The following is a 15,104-nucleotide window of genomic DNA, read 5'->3' on the forward strand; positions in this document are numbered from 1 at the left end:
AGTAGTTTTTGTGTAGAGTCTTTAGGGTTTTCTCTATATAGTATCATGTCATCTGCTTATGGTGACAATTTTACCTCTTTCTTCCAATTTGGATCCCTGTTATTTCTTTTTCTTGTCTGATTACTGTGGTTGGGACTTCCAATACTATGTTGAATAGAAGTGCTGAGAATGGGCATCCTTGTCCTGTTTCAGGTATTAATGGGGAGACTTTCAAGTTTTTACCATGGAATATTATGTTGGTTGTGGCTTTGTCATAAATAACTGTAATTATGTTGAGATATGTTCCCTCTGTGCCCACTTTTGTCAGAGTATTATCATGAATGGATGTTGAATTTTATCACATGTTTTTTTTGCATCTATTGTGATGATCATGTAGTTTTTGTCTTTTCTTTTGTTGATGTGGTGTATCACATTGATTGATTCGGGTATGTTGAACCATCCTTGTGACCCTGGGATGAATCCAACTCAATCACGATGTATGATCTTTTTTAATGGATTTGGTTTGCTAATATTTTGTTGAGAATTTTTGCATCTATATTCATCAAAGATATTAGCTTGTAACTTTATGTTTTTGCTAGTGTCTTTGTCTGGTTTTGATATCTTGGTGAGCCTAGGCAGAGATTTGCTGATTTTGTTTATCCTTTCAAAAAAACAGCTCTTGGTATGATTGATTTTTTTCTATTGGTTTTAAAAATATCAGTTTGTTCATTTCCTTTTCTGCTGTTTATCATTTTCTTCTGCTGACTTTAGGTTTTGTTTGTTCTTCATTTTCTAATTCTTTTAGGTGGTAAGATGGGTTTTTTATTTGAGATTCTTCTTGTGTTTTGAGGAAGGCCTGTATCACTGCAAACTTCCTTCCTAGGAAATTTTTTGCTGCATCCCATTTATTTTGTATGGTTGTGTTTTCATTGTCATTTGTCTCAAAGTATTTTAAAGTTTGCTCTTTGATTTCATCATTGACCTACTAGTTCTTTAGAAGTATGTTTTTAGACTCTATGTAATCTTTTTTTGTTTGTTTGTTTCTCTTTCTGTGATTGATTTCTGGTTTCATGTTGTTGTGGCCACAAAAGATTCTTGAAATAATTTCCATTCTCTTAAATTTGTTGAGGCTTGATTTCTTAGTATCTCTTCAAAAAGGGTTATCACATGTTTGCCAGTAAGAGTAGTTCATGAAACATAACAAAATTGAGAGTCCTGCTTACCAACTAAGGTTTATTGAGACTATATAAGCAAATTTACAGTGTTCAAACCTTTCAGCAGCAAAGAATTAATCAATTTTCTCATTGGCCTCTTCTATGTTGTAAACATTTCTGCCCTTTCAATTTTCTTACGTTGAAACTCAACTCCAATGGCGATGGTATTATGAAGTCATTCTTTTGGGAGCTGATTAGGTCACAAGGGAAGTGACCTAATAAATGGGACTAGTTCCCTCATAATAGTAACTCCCCAAAGCTCTTTTCCCCCCTCTCTCATCTGACTGCACAGCTAGAGGATCCTCCCTATTAACCAGAAATTGCACCATCGCTAGATACTGAATTTGCTCGGGCTTTGATCTTGGACTTCTCAGCTTCAGTCACTGTGAGAGAAAATAACTACTCAGTCTCTCCCTCTCTCTTTAAGCATCCCAAAGAGACTAAGGTAAAAATTGGTACCGAGAAGTAAGGGAATATCTGAAAAAATACTTAAAAATATGGAAGTTTTGTTGCAACTCAAAGGATTGAGTATGGAACAGTTTGGAAGTGAATGCTGGAAAGTTCTGCATCACCATGAAAGAATTATTAAGGGCAACTCTGGTGAACGCTCAGAAGGAAGGAGGAGAGCTAGAGAGAGAACCTCAGGCTTCTTAGAGAAAATATTACTGTCCAAAAACAACATTTTGGGAGAAATGTACACTCTAAAGGCCAATCTGATGACATCTCAGACAGAAATGAGGAACATTTTATTGGCAACTGGTGGAAAGGTTACTGCTGTTTTTAATGTGATAAAGCGTTTGAATTGTAGTCTTCCCCTAGTGTTCTGTGCAAGGTAGATCTTATGAGCGATGAAACTGGAACTTTGGTGTCAGAAGTTTCTAAGCAAGGTGTTGAGAACAGCCTGATTTCTCTTAAATGCTTACAGTAAACTAGGGGAAGAGAAAAATGATGTAAACGTGGAATTGATAATTAAAACAGAAGCAGAACCTAAAATTTGGGAAAATTCTCAGTCAGGATTTTAAAACAAGTACAATTAAGATGCTAAGGGATAGAATAGATAAAATATGCAGCATTCATAAAGAGATAGGCAATGTAAGCAGAGAGTAATATATTAATAAAAGTCAAAGTGAAATGTTAGAGATAAACAGAAATAAAGAATGTGTTTGAGGGGCTTTTTATGGAGCTATTTTTAAAGATTCAGTGCTCTCAAAATTTGAAAAATGGATATGTTTGTTTTCTTTAATTTTTTAATATACTTTAAAGATGTGACAAAATACAAGTACCAAAGGGTGGGGAAAAAAACACTGTAGCAACACAATTCAAAAATCATAGAAAAACGCACGCTCTCAGTGGAGCAGCAACAACATTCTGTGTTAATTCAGTTATAATGCTCCGCATTACTTAAAACAGATTATGGCCTCCTTGATGTATCATCAAATACACATCTATGGCATCATTTTCAAAGGCTTTTGCCCTTTTTCAACACATACTTCTAATCTATGCTCTGTAGCTGTCTTTAGTTTGTCTTCAAAGAAAGCTGTGGTGCAAAGGCCTTCAAGCTCCTGGTCTTGAGAATGGAGGCGCCTTCACCTGCAGACGGGTGATCACACTGCAAATCATTTTGTGAATTCACGTGGCCCCAGGGAGGGGAGGGGAGGGGATGAAAGGACCTTAGGACTCAGGGTAGCATTGGGAAGGGTTCTGGGAGCAAAGCCTTACACAGCCCCAGTGCCACTATGACATTTCTGCCAAGCACTAAACTCCCAGCTCCTCTTCCCCAAGCCAATATGCACAAAGCAATGACAGAGCCAGACCCCGGCCAGGAAGGGTCCTTCACAGGGAATCAGGCTGACAGAGTCTATGTTGGTAGAAGTTCCTTCCCCAAATCCTCACACTCCTCAGTGATCTCTAGCTAAATGCAACTGAAAATGGTTCATGGGTGAGCCAAATCAGCACCAGCAAGGAACTTGTTCAAGGTGTCATTTATCGGCACCACCTCAAATTCAGATTTGCAGATTCATAACTTCTTAGAGTGAGGCCTGATCACAAAGTGATTTGTATTCATTGTAAATTGCTTCAGGAAAAAAAAAGTTTAGCTAAGCGGTTCCCATTTGGTTTTCCATTAGGATCACACGACCAGTTTCAAGAAATGATATCACCTGTGCCCTTTCCATCACGTTGGAGCATCAGTGTTTTAATTCAGGGCTCCAGGTGATTCCTGGGTGCGGCAAAGGTTCATCACATGGTCTCCTGGCTACATTTCTAAGAGTTGAGCGTAGGCGTTAGGCCAAGAAGAGGCAGCATAGTCTCCTGTCTCATGGACTCGAATGAGGATTGTCAGTGCGGCCCACAAGGCCCGTGTTAGCATGTATTTGGGGGAGAAAACCCCTGTAAACAGGAAAGAATAAATCCACAGCTTGGCTTTCCTAAATCTTTCCTGAGAGAATGGAAGGGAGAAGTTGGCCTTTTCAGCACTTCAGGGCCCTCCTGCCTGTGTATGGTCAGAGCAGATGAAGGAGCTGTGCTGACATCTTTGAAAGCATCTTCTCAAGATGCTGATGTGATTCCTCAACATAATATCAATGAGAAAATGACCGAGAGCAAGAGGAAGAAGGGGAGGAAATGGCAGCTTCTCAGGTGAATGTCCTGTCATGGGTCAGAGGCTGTATCTTTTCTTCCTCCATAAATGCCTTGGATTGAAAAGCTAAAACCTTTCGTTCTCTGCTCCTGAAATTCCAGCCTAAGGAGGTGGTTTTCTATAACTTCTTTTCTTATTGTTGTGATAGTCAAGATCAGCTGTTTAAAATACTCCTCTCGTTTTGCAGAATCGTTTCTTAAAATTGTCTGCCTCCAGGGTCCCTTTAGAGCATAAAGAATTCCCACCAAGAATTAATAATTTATAACGACCATATTCCCTTTGTGAGAGATTAGCAGGTGAAAGTATTGTGATCCAAGGTTCCCACGGGCACGGGTTTGGGTTTGGGGATCTCAGCAAACAGGGAGAAGGTGGAGTGATTTGTTTAAACTGCATGCAACGTCTACTCTCTCAGGAAAAGAAATGTCCATGGAACAGGATGACTTTAGCGGTCAAACGTTACTCACAAGGTTCTGAGAAACAAAGAGAGATGTTCTAGCGAATAATCAAATTTTTAAAAAGTTAAGTAGGAGAGACTGCTCTTATACTGGTAAGAAATGCTTACTATTTAAATGCACTGTAGAATCCAGAACAGGGGAGGTATGTATTGATGGAAGTTTGCATAAAATGACATTTTTTCATGATAGATTAAGATTATGTTTTCCTTATTTTTGCCAAAAATACCCAAGCAGTGATGTGGGAACGGCATTTCTTCTTAGTTTCTCTTTGCTTGTTGTTGGCTTTGAAAGAACAACATTCAACTGTGTTTCGTAGAGATTGGGTTTTGTATGTGGAGTTTTGTTTTTTTTTTAATCAGTTAAGCCTCATTTTTTTCTTTGTAAACATTTCTTTTTTTAAATTTAAAATATTTATTTATTTATTTATTTATTTATTTTGTGGGGGAAGGTAATCAGGTATATTTATTTATTTTAATGGAGGTACTGGGGTTTGAACCCAGGACCTCGTGTTTAGCACATGCTCTACCACTGAGCTCTACCCTCCCCCTCCAGTTAAGCCTGGGTTTTGATAGTTTCTATTATACCCCCCAGTCATGCCACAGACATACTCTTCCTTAATATTTTCCTGTATTTTTCGACTGTTTAGAGAAATCGTATTAGCAATATATGCTGAACTGTGTGAAATTTCTAAAATAATCCTCAGCACAGGCGATAGATTTTTCCAAGAAATAAGATTCAATCCCAATGGTTCTATTTTATATTGTTGTGTATGTTCACACTCTAATTCATTTAAAAAAAATTCAGTGTCATCCACAAATAGGCATATAAGATTTTTCTAAATAAAAATTACCTTGATTTCTGTGACATTGATATTTTCTTCAGGATCACTTTGAAAGTGTCCAAAGTCCCCATTTGTCTGGACGCACAAAATGTCAACAAATTTGATTCATTTTGTCCTTACTTCTCTTATTCTTTTCCATTATAGATACTGCTTAAACATTATGGCTATGTGTTTGTATACGTCTGTGATCTTTTTAGATAAATTCTAGTTCTTGTAAACTGGAGTAAAAATCAAGTTTTAACCTATACAGAATGTTTGACAAAATGTCTCCAAAAATAATAACAGTAATATTATTATTATTTTGTTTATGACACTTAAAAATTATATATCAGTTTAATATCCATTGGATTTGTAATGATATTTTTTATTCTATTTCTGATATTGGTAATTTGCATCTTCTCTCCTTATTTCCTCATTAGCCTGGCTAGTGGTGATCAATTTTATCCATCTTAAAGAAACAGCTCTTGATTTTTTTAAAGACTTTTTTATTGATTTATAATCATTTTACAATGTTGTGTCAAATTCCAGTGTAGAGCAAAAATTTTCCATTATATATGAACATATATATATTCATTGTCACATTTTTTTCTCTGTGAGCTACCATAAGATCTTGTGTTTATTTCCCTGTGCTATACAGTATAGTCTTGTTTATCTATTCTACAATTTTGAAATCCCAGTCTATCTCTTCCCACCCCCTGCTCCCTTGGCAACCACAAGTCTATGTTCTATGTCTATGAGTCTATTTCTGTTTTATATTTATGCTTTGTTAGTTAGTTTTTTTTTTTAGATTCCACACATGAGCGATCTCATATGCTATTTTTCTTTCTCTTTCTGGCTTACTTGACTTAGAATGACATTCTCCAGGAGCATCCATGTTGCTGCAAATGGCATTATGTTGTCGGTTTTTATGGCTGAGTAGTATTCCATTGTATAAATATACCACTTCTTCTTTATCCAGTCATCTGTTGATGGACATTTAGGCTGTCTCCATGTCTTGGCTATTGTAAATAGTGCTGCGATGAACATTGGGATGCACGTGTCATCCTGAAGTAGGGCTCCTTCTGGATGTATGCTCAGGAGTGGGATTTCTGGGTCATATGGTAAGTCTATTCCTAGTCTTTTGAGGAATCTCCATACTGTTTTCCACAGTGGCTGCACCAAACTGCATTCCCACCAGCAGTGAAGGAGGGTTCCCTTTTCTCCACAGCCTCTCCAGCATTTGTCATTTGTGGATTTTTGAATGATGGCCATTCTGACTGGTGTGAGGTGATACCTCATTGTAGTTTTGATTTGCATTTCTCTGATAATTAGTGATATTGAGCATTTTTTCATGTGTCTATTGATCATTTGTATGTCTTCCTTGGAGAATTGCTTGTTTAGCTCTTCTGCCCAATTTTGGGTTGGGTTGTTGATTTTCTTCTTATTGAGTCGTATGAGCTGCTTATATATTCTGTAGATCAAGCCTTTGTCGGTTTCATTTGCAAAATTTTTTCCCATTCCGTAGGTTGTCTTTTTGTTTTACTATGGTTTCCTTTGCTGTGCAGAAGCTTGTAAGTTTCATTAGGTCCCATTTGTTGATTCTTGCTTTTATTTCTTCTAGGAGAAAATTTTTGAGATGTATGTCAGATAATGTTTTGCCTACATTTTCCTCTAGAAGGTTTATTGTATCTTGTCTTAAAAATTTTTAAGTCTTTGATGCATTTTGAGTTGATTTTTGTGTATGGTGTAAGGGAGTGCTCTAGCTTCATTGTTTTACATGCTGCTGTCCAGTTTTCCCAACACCATTGGCTGAAGAGACTGTCTTTATTCCATTGTATATTCTTGCCTCCTTTGTCAAAGGTTAGTTGACCAAAAGTTTGTGGGTTCATTTCTGGGCTCTCTATTCTGTTCCATTGGTCTATATGTCTGTTTTTGTACCAATACCATGCTGTCTTGATGACTGTAGCTCTATAGTGTTGTCTGAAGTCTGGGAGAGTTATTCCTCCAGCCTCTTTCTTTCTCTTCAGTAATGCTTTGGCAATTCTAGGTCTTTGATGGCTCCATAAATGTTATTATGATTTGTTCTAGTTCTGTGAAATATGTCGTGGGTAATTAGATAGGGATTGCATTAAATCTGTAGATTGCCTTGGGCAGTGTGACCATTTTAAAAATATTGATTCCTCTCATCCAAGAGCATGGGATATCTTTCCACTTTTGAAAGTCTTCTTTAATTTCCTTCTTCAATGGTTTATAATTTTCTGTGTATAATTCTTTCACCTCCTTGGTTAGATTTATTCCTAGGTATTTTATTACTTTGGGTGCTGTTTTAAAGGGGATTGTTTCTTTGCTTTCTTTTTCTGTTGATTCATCGTTAGTATAAAGAAATGCAACTCATTTTTGAATGTTAATCTTGTAACCTGCTACCTTGCTGAATTCTTTGATCAGCTCTAGTAGTTTTTGTTTGGACCTTTTAGGGTTTTCTATATATAGTAACTTGTCATCAGCATATAGTGACATTTTTACCTCATCTTTTCTAATTTGGATCCCCTTTACTTCTCTCCCTTGCCTGATTGCTGTGGCTAGGACTTCCAAGACTATGTTGAATAGGAGTGATGGTAGTGGGCATCCTTGTCTTGTCCCAGATTTTAGTGGGAAGCTTTTGAGTTTTTTACCATTGAGTACTATGCTGGCTGTAGGTTTGTTGTATATAGGTTCTATTATGTTGAGATACATTCCTTCTATACCCACTTCGGTGAGAGTTTTTTTTTTATCATAAATGGGTGTTGAATTTTATCAAATGCTTTTTCTGCATCTATTGAGATGATCATATGTTTTTTGATCTTTCTCTAGTTGAGAAATCTAATTGATTGATTTGCATATGTTGAACCAGCCTTGTGTCCCTGGGATGAACCCCACTTGGTCATGATGTATAATCTTTTTTATGTGCTGTTGGATTCTATTTGCTAATATTTTGGTGAGGATTTTTGCATTGATGTTCATTAGGGATATTGGCCTTTAATTCTCTAATTCTTTTTTTTTGGTAGTGTCTTTGCCTGGTTTTGGTATCAGGGTGATGGTGGCTTCATAGCATGAGTTTGGGAGTATTCCCTCCTTTTCAATCTTCTGGAAGAGTTTGAAAAGGACTGGTATGAGTTCTTTTGTGTATGTTTGGTAGAATTCCCCTGTGAAGCCATCTGGTCCTGGACTTTATTTGTAGGGAGGTTTGTTTTTTATTGCTAATTGAATTTCATTTCTAGTGATCGGTTTGTTCAAGTGGTCACTTTCTTCTTGGTTCAGTCTTGGTGGGCTGTATGTTTTCAGAAACTTGTCCATCTCCTCTAGGTTATCCATTTTAGTTCCATATAGTTTTTCATAATGTTTTCGTATGATATTCTGTATTTCTATTTTATTTGTTGTAATTTCCCCATTTTCCTTTCTTATTTTGCTTATTTGTGGTATCTCTTTTTTCTTCTTTGTGAGTTTGGCCAGAGGTTTGTCGATTTTATTTACTCTTTCATAAAGCCAGCTTTTGGTTTCATTGATTTTTTTCAATTTTTTAAAAATCTGTATTTTATTTATTTCCTCCCTGATCTTTATTAGTTCCTTCCTTCTGCTGACTTTTGGGTGTTTTTGCTCTTCTTTTTCTAGTTCTTTTAGCTGGTGTGTTAGATTGTTTACTTGAGATTGTTCTTGTTATTTGAGGATGGCCTGTATCGCTATAAACTTCCTTCTTAGCACTGCCTTTGCTGCGTCCCATAAATTTTGTGTGGTTGTGTTTTCATTTTCACTTGTCTCAAGGTATTTTTTAATTTCAGCTTTGATTTCATCGTTGACCCACTGCCTTTTTAATAGCATGTTGTTTAATCTCCATGCTTCCTTTTTTTCTCCTTTGTTTCTCTGTAGTTGATTTGTAGTTTCATGTCATTGTGGTCAGTAAAGATGCTTGAGATAATTTCTATCTTAATAAAATTGTTGAGGCTTCTTTTGTGCCCAAGTATATGATCAATCCTAGAAAATGTTCCATGTGCGCTTGAAAAGAATGTATATCTAAGTTTTGGGGGTGTAATGCTTTGAAAATATCCACCAAATCTAATTTTTCTATTGCATTATTTAATTTCTCTGTTGCCTTATTTATTTTCTGTCTGGAATTCTGTCTAGTGATATTAATGCGGTGTTAAAATCTCCAACAATGATTGTATTCCCATCAATTTCCCCCTTTATCTCTGTTAGTATTTGTTTTATGTGCTTAGGTGCTCCTATATTGGGTGCATATATATTAATGAGTATAATATTCTCATCTTGTATTACCCTTTTAATCATTATAAAATGTCCTTCTTTTTCTTTCTTTATGGCCTTTATTTTAAAGTCTGTTTTGTCTGAAATGAGTACTGCTACACCTGCTCTTTTGACTTTCCCATTTGCATGGAATATCCTTTTCCATCCTTTAACTCTAAATCTATGTGTATCATTCTCCCTAATGTGGGTCTCTTGTATACAGCATATTGAAGTTTCTTGCTTTATTATCCAGTCTGCCACTCTGTGTCTTTTGACTGGAGCATTTAGTCCATTAACATTTACAGTAATTAATGATAGATGTGTGTTTATTGCCATTTTGAACTTATTTTTGCAGTTGACTTGGTATTTCCTCTTTGTTCCTTCTTCCCTTTGTTGTTTGGTAATTTTCCTTTGTATTATCATGGATTTTATTTAGGTTTTATGACTCACTGTAAGTTTTTGGCTTGTGGTTACCCTTTTCTTTAAGTCTATTAGCACATTACTACAACTGTTTGTACTAAACCTATAGTAGTATATGCTCAAACCCATCCTACTGAGAACAGAAAATTTTAAAAAGAAGAAGAAAAAAAAAGACTCTATATTTTCTTCCTTCCCTCTCCCAGTCTTAATGATTTAGATATCTCCTTTTACAATTTTGTGTTTATTTTATTTGTAATTCATGATAGTTATCACCTTCCCAGTTATGAGTTTCTCATTTCTGTAGCATCCTGCTTCTCTTCTATTTAGAGTAGACCTGTCAATATTTGTTTAAGCATGGGTTTAGTGTTGCTAAACTCTTGTAGTTTTTGCTTGTCTGTGAAGTTCTTTATCTCACCTTCTATTCTAAATGATAGCCTTGCTGAATAGTGTATCCTAGGCTGCATCTTTTTTTCATTCAGAACTTTGAATATATCTTGCCACTCCCTCCTGGCCTGTAGTGTTTGTGTAGAAAAATCAGCAGAGAACCTTATGGGGGTTCCCTTGTAACTTAGTCTTTGTTTTTCTATTGCTGCCTTTAGGGTCATTTTTTTATTCTTGACTCTGGCTATCTTGATTTGATATGTCTTGGTGTGGGTCTGTTTCAGACACTCTGAGCCTCCTGTACTTGGATATCTGATTCCTTGTTTAGGTTTGGGAAGTTTTCAATCATGATTTCTTCCAATATCTTTTCAATCCCCTTTGTTCTTTCTTCCCCTTCTAGAACTCCTATTAGGCGTAGATTGGCATGCTTTATATTATCCCATAGGTCCTTTATGTTGTTTTCACTTGTTTTTCTCTTAGCTGTTCTGATTGGATGCTTTCTGTTGTCCTGTCTTCTAGGTCACTTATTTGTTCCTCTGCATGATCTAGTCTGCTTTGTACAGCCTTTAAATCAGTTCTCATCTCAACCAATGAGTTTACCAGTTCTACTTGGCTCTTTATAGCTTCAATTTCATTTTTGACATATTTTATATCTCTAAACACTACCTCTTTTAGTTCCTTCAGTACTTTGATCACCTCTTTTTTGAAGTCAGGAGGATCAGAAAAGACCAACATCCGCATTCCTCAGGCTCCAGTGGATCTGGTGGTTGAGTGACTCAGGCTAATCTTTACCACTGAAACAGAACTAGGAATCTTTACATGCTGATGTGCTACCTTTACTACTCTCAGTTCCCTACTGATAACAGGCAATGTTTCAGCATGCCTTTGTTTCCTTAGGATGTTTATTTACTCAGAATTTTTGAAGGATAAGCATTGTGTCCAGGTTAAGTCACAAAATGGCTTAGGCAAAAAATGGCTTCTCTTACCCTTTCTCCATGGAACCTCTACCATCTCTGCTTACAGTTCTTCCTCCTTATGAGAAATGACCCAACAGGCAGAAAACAACAAAAACAAGATCAATAGAAAAACAGAGTACTCATTTACCATAAGCAGAGTCACGACATTCAATGGAACTAGCTACAAAAATATTTTCTCATGCTAATCTAAACGTAGAAACACAGAAAAGGGACTCTCACCCCATGTTCCCCTCCACCAGACCTTGCAGGCAGAGGTCTGGGGGACTGATACGGTAAGAAATCTTACCTTCTGTTGGCCTTTGTCAGTGTCCCAGGATCTCTCAGCTGCAGCTGCCTGGGGACAGGAAATGAGGTCCAGTCAGTCTCCTTGCTGCCTCACCAACTGTTGGGGAGGGAGACCTTCCCCTCTATCTCTCTTGTCTTCCTGTGGCTGGTCTAGTCATAAAATTGATGCAAGACATATTAACCAGAGAAAACAAATGTACTTTGTGCCCATAGAGTTCTCCTAGAAATAACACCTAAGAAGTAGCCAATTCAGGTAGATTTTAACCTTTTTAAACAAGGAAAAATATATTTGAGAAGAATTGACAGGACAAAGAAGTTTGGGATTGGTTGCTCACTAAGGGAAAACATTGAGCAGGCTTGTTTATATAGGTCTGTTGGACCTGAATTCATTATCTCCAGTGTTAATTGAAAAAAAATATAGCAAAACCTTAAGTGCTATTCCTTGGAATTTCTGAGGACTTAAAGTGTGGGAAGCAGCCTCTCAGATAGCACTGAGGGCCTGGCTCTGCAGAGCTAAGGGTGGAGGCAGAATATACAGTTTTCAACAAAACCCAGGTGGTCAGAGCATTGAAAGCTTACTACTAATTAGGGAAGACCAGATGTGTCAAGTTAATGAATTTAGTGCTGTTCTGTGTGTGGGAAGAGGCAAGAGTCTGGGCTCACTGAATTCATTCCTTTGATATGTACCTTAGCTGTCTGGGGCCAGTATCAGTTTCTTACTTCTCTGGGTCCCCTCAGGATATACCCTTACTGATGGCTGCCGTGGTGGAAGGGTAGGCAAGGGTCAGCCCAATTGTCTACTTCCTGAGTTGCCTCAGGGGCAGCGGAGGTGCCTAATGGCCTGTTGGTCACAGCATCATTTGCTTGCTGATATTGCGAGCAACATTTTTATCCACACGAGTGGTAAGTATTAATTTCCATCTTCCAGTACAGGGAGGGCAGCTTTCAGAACGGAAATTTATGTCCTGTATTCGGGGTGACACAAGGGAGAATAAAAATTTTCCTTTTCCATTGGCCATTTCTAAAGTAAGTTTAATTTGAAATAATCGATATATCATTGAAGCATATTTTGGGGCAGCCTGCTCTGGATCACAACATATTCTTAATAGCTTATCCATAATCTCCATATTGTTTCTGCACCACAGTTTAAATAACCCACGGACACTGAGCTCCTCTTTAAGAAATATTAGGAAGAACTAAATTCCATATCTATGAACTTGATAACTTCATCACATTCCTATTATCATTGCTGTGGGTGGTGTTGTTCATTTAGGAGCAAAACCTCAGCTCATCTTGTGTACCACTCTCTTGAAAACAGTTCAGAAATTTCACACATTTAATGCGGTTAATGGATAAATGAACAACCATTGTAAGTATGCATATAATTTACATATTTTAATAGATACTGGTAATTTTATGGCATTCTAAGCAAAGCAGAACGTAGAGACTCTAGAATCCTGGATCAGGAGAATGTAGGGGCTGACAGTTGGGAAACACCCAGCAATTATCCTGGAAGTGTTCTTCAGCCAGAAACTGGGATTGTGAAAAACTGAGGCACAAATGTGAAAGACAGAGGAGACTGTCCATAAAGAAACAAAGACGCCCAATAGGACAAGGATGCTTTGCATAGCTGTGGTCTCAGCGGAGGGTCTAGGAGTCTGATTGTTCCTGTGAATGTACTGGACCCGCTGCTTGTGCCTGTGCAGGATAAAAACCATGGAGCCACTGGCCCAGACCATCAGCACCAAACGGAAACCATCCTGGAGTAATACAAGTGGTGCATAGAGTATGTCCCCAATTTTACCAAAAGTTATTGAATAACAGTAGCCATGATCAATATACTCTGTGATTATTGTCATGTTCAACTTGTCTGTTGTAGAAAGAGGAACCAAAATATTTAGAAACATGCTGAAGATCCAGCAGAGCATACTGGAGGTGCCCATGAACCTGGGAGCTTTTACCTTAAGCTCTGCCAACCTGGAGCCGCTGGGGCTGATCATGATCACCTGAAAGATACTCAGGATGCAGGTGGTGCCCATGGACACATCTCTGCTCACTCTTTGAACATAAAATACAAGTTTGCATCCAAAGTCATTGAGGAAAGGTTTCAACCCAAAAGCTTCTGGTGTTTCTGGGATTTCTTTGGAAAGAAGAACTAAGAGATTAGCTGAAGTCAAGTGCTTGAGAATCAAATCTGTGGACCTGAATCTGCCTCCTGTGAAGTAAAGGAAGAGAAAATGGTAAACAAGACAGAAATTCCCAAGAAGTCCTGCTACAGTCTGTAATGAAATGATCACTCCTATTGCCAGATGATTGATGGCCATTCTGTCAAATCCCAGGGAAAATATTCTTCTTCTGAACCAGAGATTCCCGCTTGGAGATATGAGGCAGAGCTCCGTGTATCATATCAAGTGAAATTGATATTCTTCAATCAATATTCTTCGTGTGCATTAGTTCCCATTGAAAAGTAATTATATTTCTTTCTTTTAAACAAGTGTCTGAGTGATCAGTGTATAACATTGGAAGACCTTTGCAAAACCTGGGATAGTGTATAAAAGTTATGTCTTTAATAAACTCAGCATTCATCCTAAATTCATCTAAGAGTCATTACTAGTATTCAAATTCAGAACATTAGGAGCACTGGGGCTTATAAAGTTCAATGAGTTGTCCAAATTTACAGCCTTTTTATGAAAAAGCTGGAGATTAGAACCTGATTAAATTGCTAAAATCACAGCACACTTAGATGATATTTTTACAAAGGTAGTTAGTTATTTTTTTAAATAAAAGACAAATTTATATTTATGTATTTTCATCCCTCATCCCTTCCTTTTAGATTTTCTGGTATTTTTAAAAATATTTCTGTATCAAGATTCCATTTATCTTTGTTTATTGTATGGGACAGTACCAAGTATGGATAAGGTTTTATGTATCTTAATTAAATGTGGAAAAACTGAATATAGTATAATTCAAGGGATGTGTTCTATGCCATGGCATTTTAAAAATTCACTCTCAGCTTTTTATTGGTTTGACAACAGAAATACTAAGTTGCTTTTACACAAGATTGGAAAGATATCTCTCAGAGGAATTACTGATGACTCTGTCATGCCCTGGACTGTGACACTTGAAATATCAGCATGTGAAAAGCCGTGTGGCATAGAAAATAAATATGTCTAAGTTCAAATCATAAACTGATACATTAATTACCATGACAATAAAAGTATTAACAGGAGGTGAATATTTGTGAAATGTTAATATATCACCTGCATAGAAAATGAAATTTAAAAAAAAGTGATATCTTTTTATTGTATAAAATGAATCTGTAGAGCTTGGATCTGTGAGAGTATTTTGAAAGCAGAGAATAGATCACACTGTACTTTTGTGCCTGATAGGTGGTACTTGAAACCCATTTTCGAAGTTACCTTTGTGTAACATTCCCCTTCCCTAACTTGATGGAAATCGGTCTGATCAAATCAACCACCTATGGATGTTTACAGTGGGAATCCATCAATGTCTTTGTTAAGCACTTTATACACCCAGAGTCAGAGAAAGTATTTCTATTTTTAGCAATTGTCCATCATATACACTGTTTCTATCAAAGATTAGATCATTCCTGTAGGTTTATTCTAGTTTTTATTAATCATGGAGGTGCTGTTGGCACAC

The 15,104-nt window shown here is 37.0% G+C and overlaps 2 protein-coding genes across 10 annotated transcripts in view; one reads left to right on the top strand and one right to left on the bottom strand.

The window, feature by feature from the left end:
- The window catches only part of LOC116282204 (vomeronasal type-1 receptor 4-like), a 72,285-nt gene that overhangs the window by 4,365 nt on the left and 52,816 nt on the right, over positions 1-15,104 (top strand). Inside the window, exon 1 of one of the 9 annotated variants that reach the window (XM_072968541.1) lies at positions 1,481-1,638. The exons of the other annotated variants lie outside the window; for them this stretch is intronic. The gene's annotated coding sequence lies outside the window, so the exon portion shown is untranslated. Of the gene's footprint in view, positions 1-1,480; positions 1,639-15,104 lie in introns of those variants that run through there. 9 annotated transcript variants of the gene reach the window in all.
- On the bottom strand, positions 12,869-13,768 carry LOC140698569 (vomeronasal type-1 receptor 4-like). Its single transcript, XM_072968877.1, has one exon. The coding sequence runs from the start codon at positions 13,766-13,768 to the stop codon at positions 12,869-12,871; it is 900 nt and encodes a 299-aa protein (XP_072824978.1).

The sequence above is a fragment of the Vicugna pacos genome, chromosome 9 (assembly GCF_048564905.1).
Source record: "Vicugna pacos chromosome 9, VicPac4, whole genome shotgun sequence".
Classification (NCBI taxonomy): domain Eukaryota; kingdom Metazoa; phylum Chordata; class Mammalia; order Artiodactyla; family Camelidae; genus Vicugna; species Vicugna pacos.

Excerpts from the sequence above, each read along its gene's own strand:
- LOC140698569 (XM_072968877.1), bottom strand. The coding sequence starts at position 13,768 with ATGGCCATCAATCATCTGGCAATAGGAGTGATCATTTCATTACAGACT.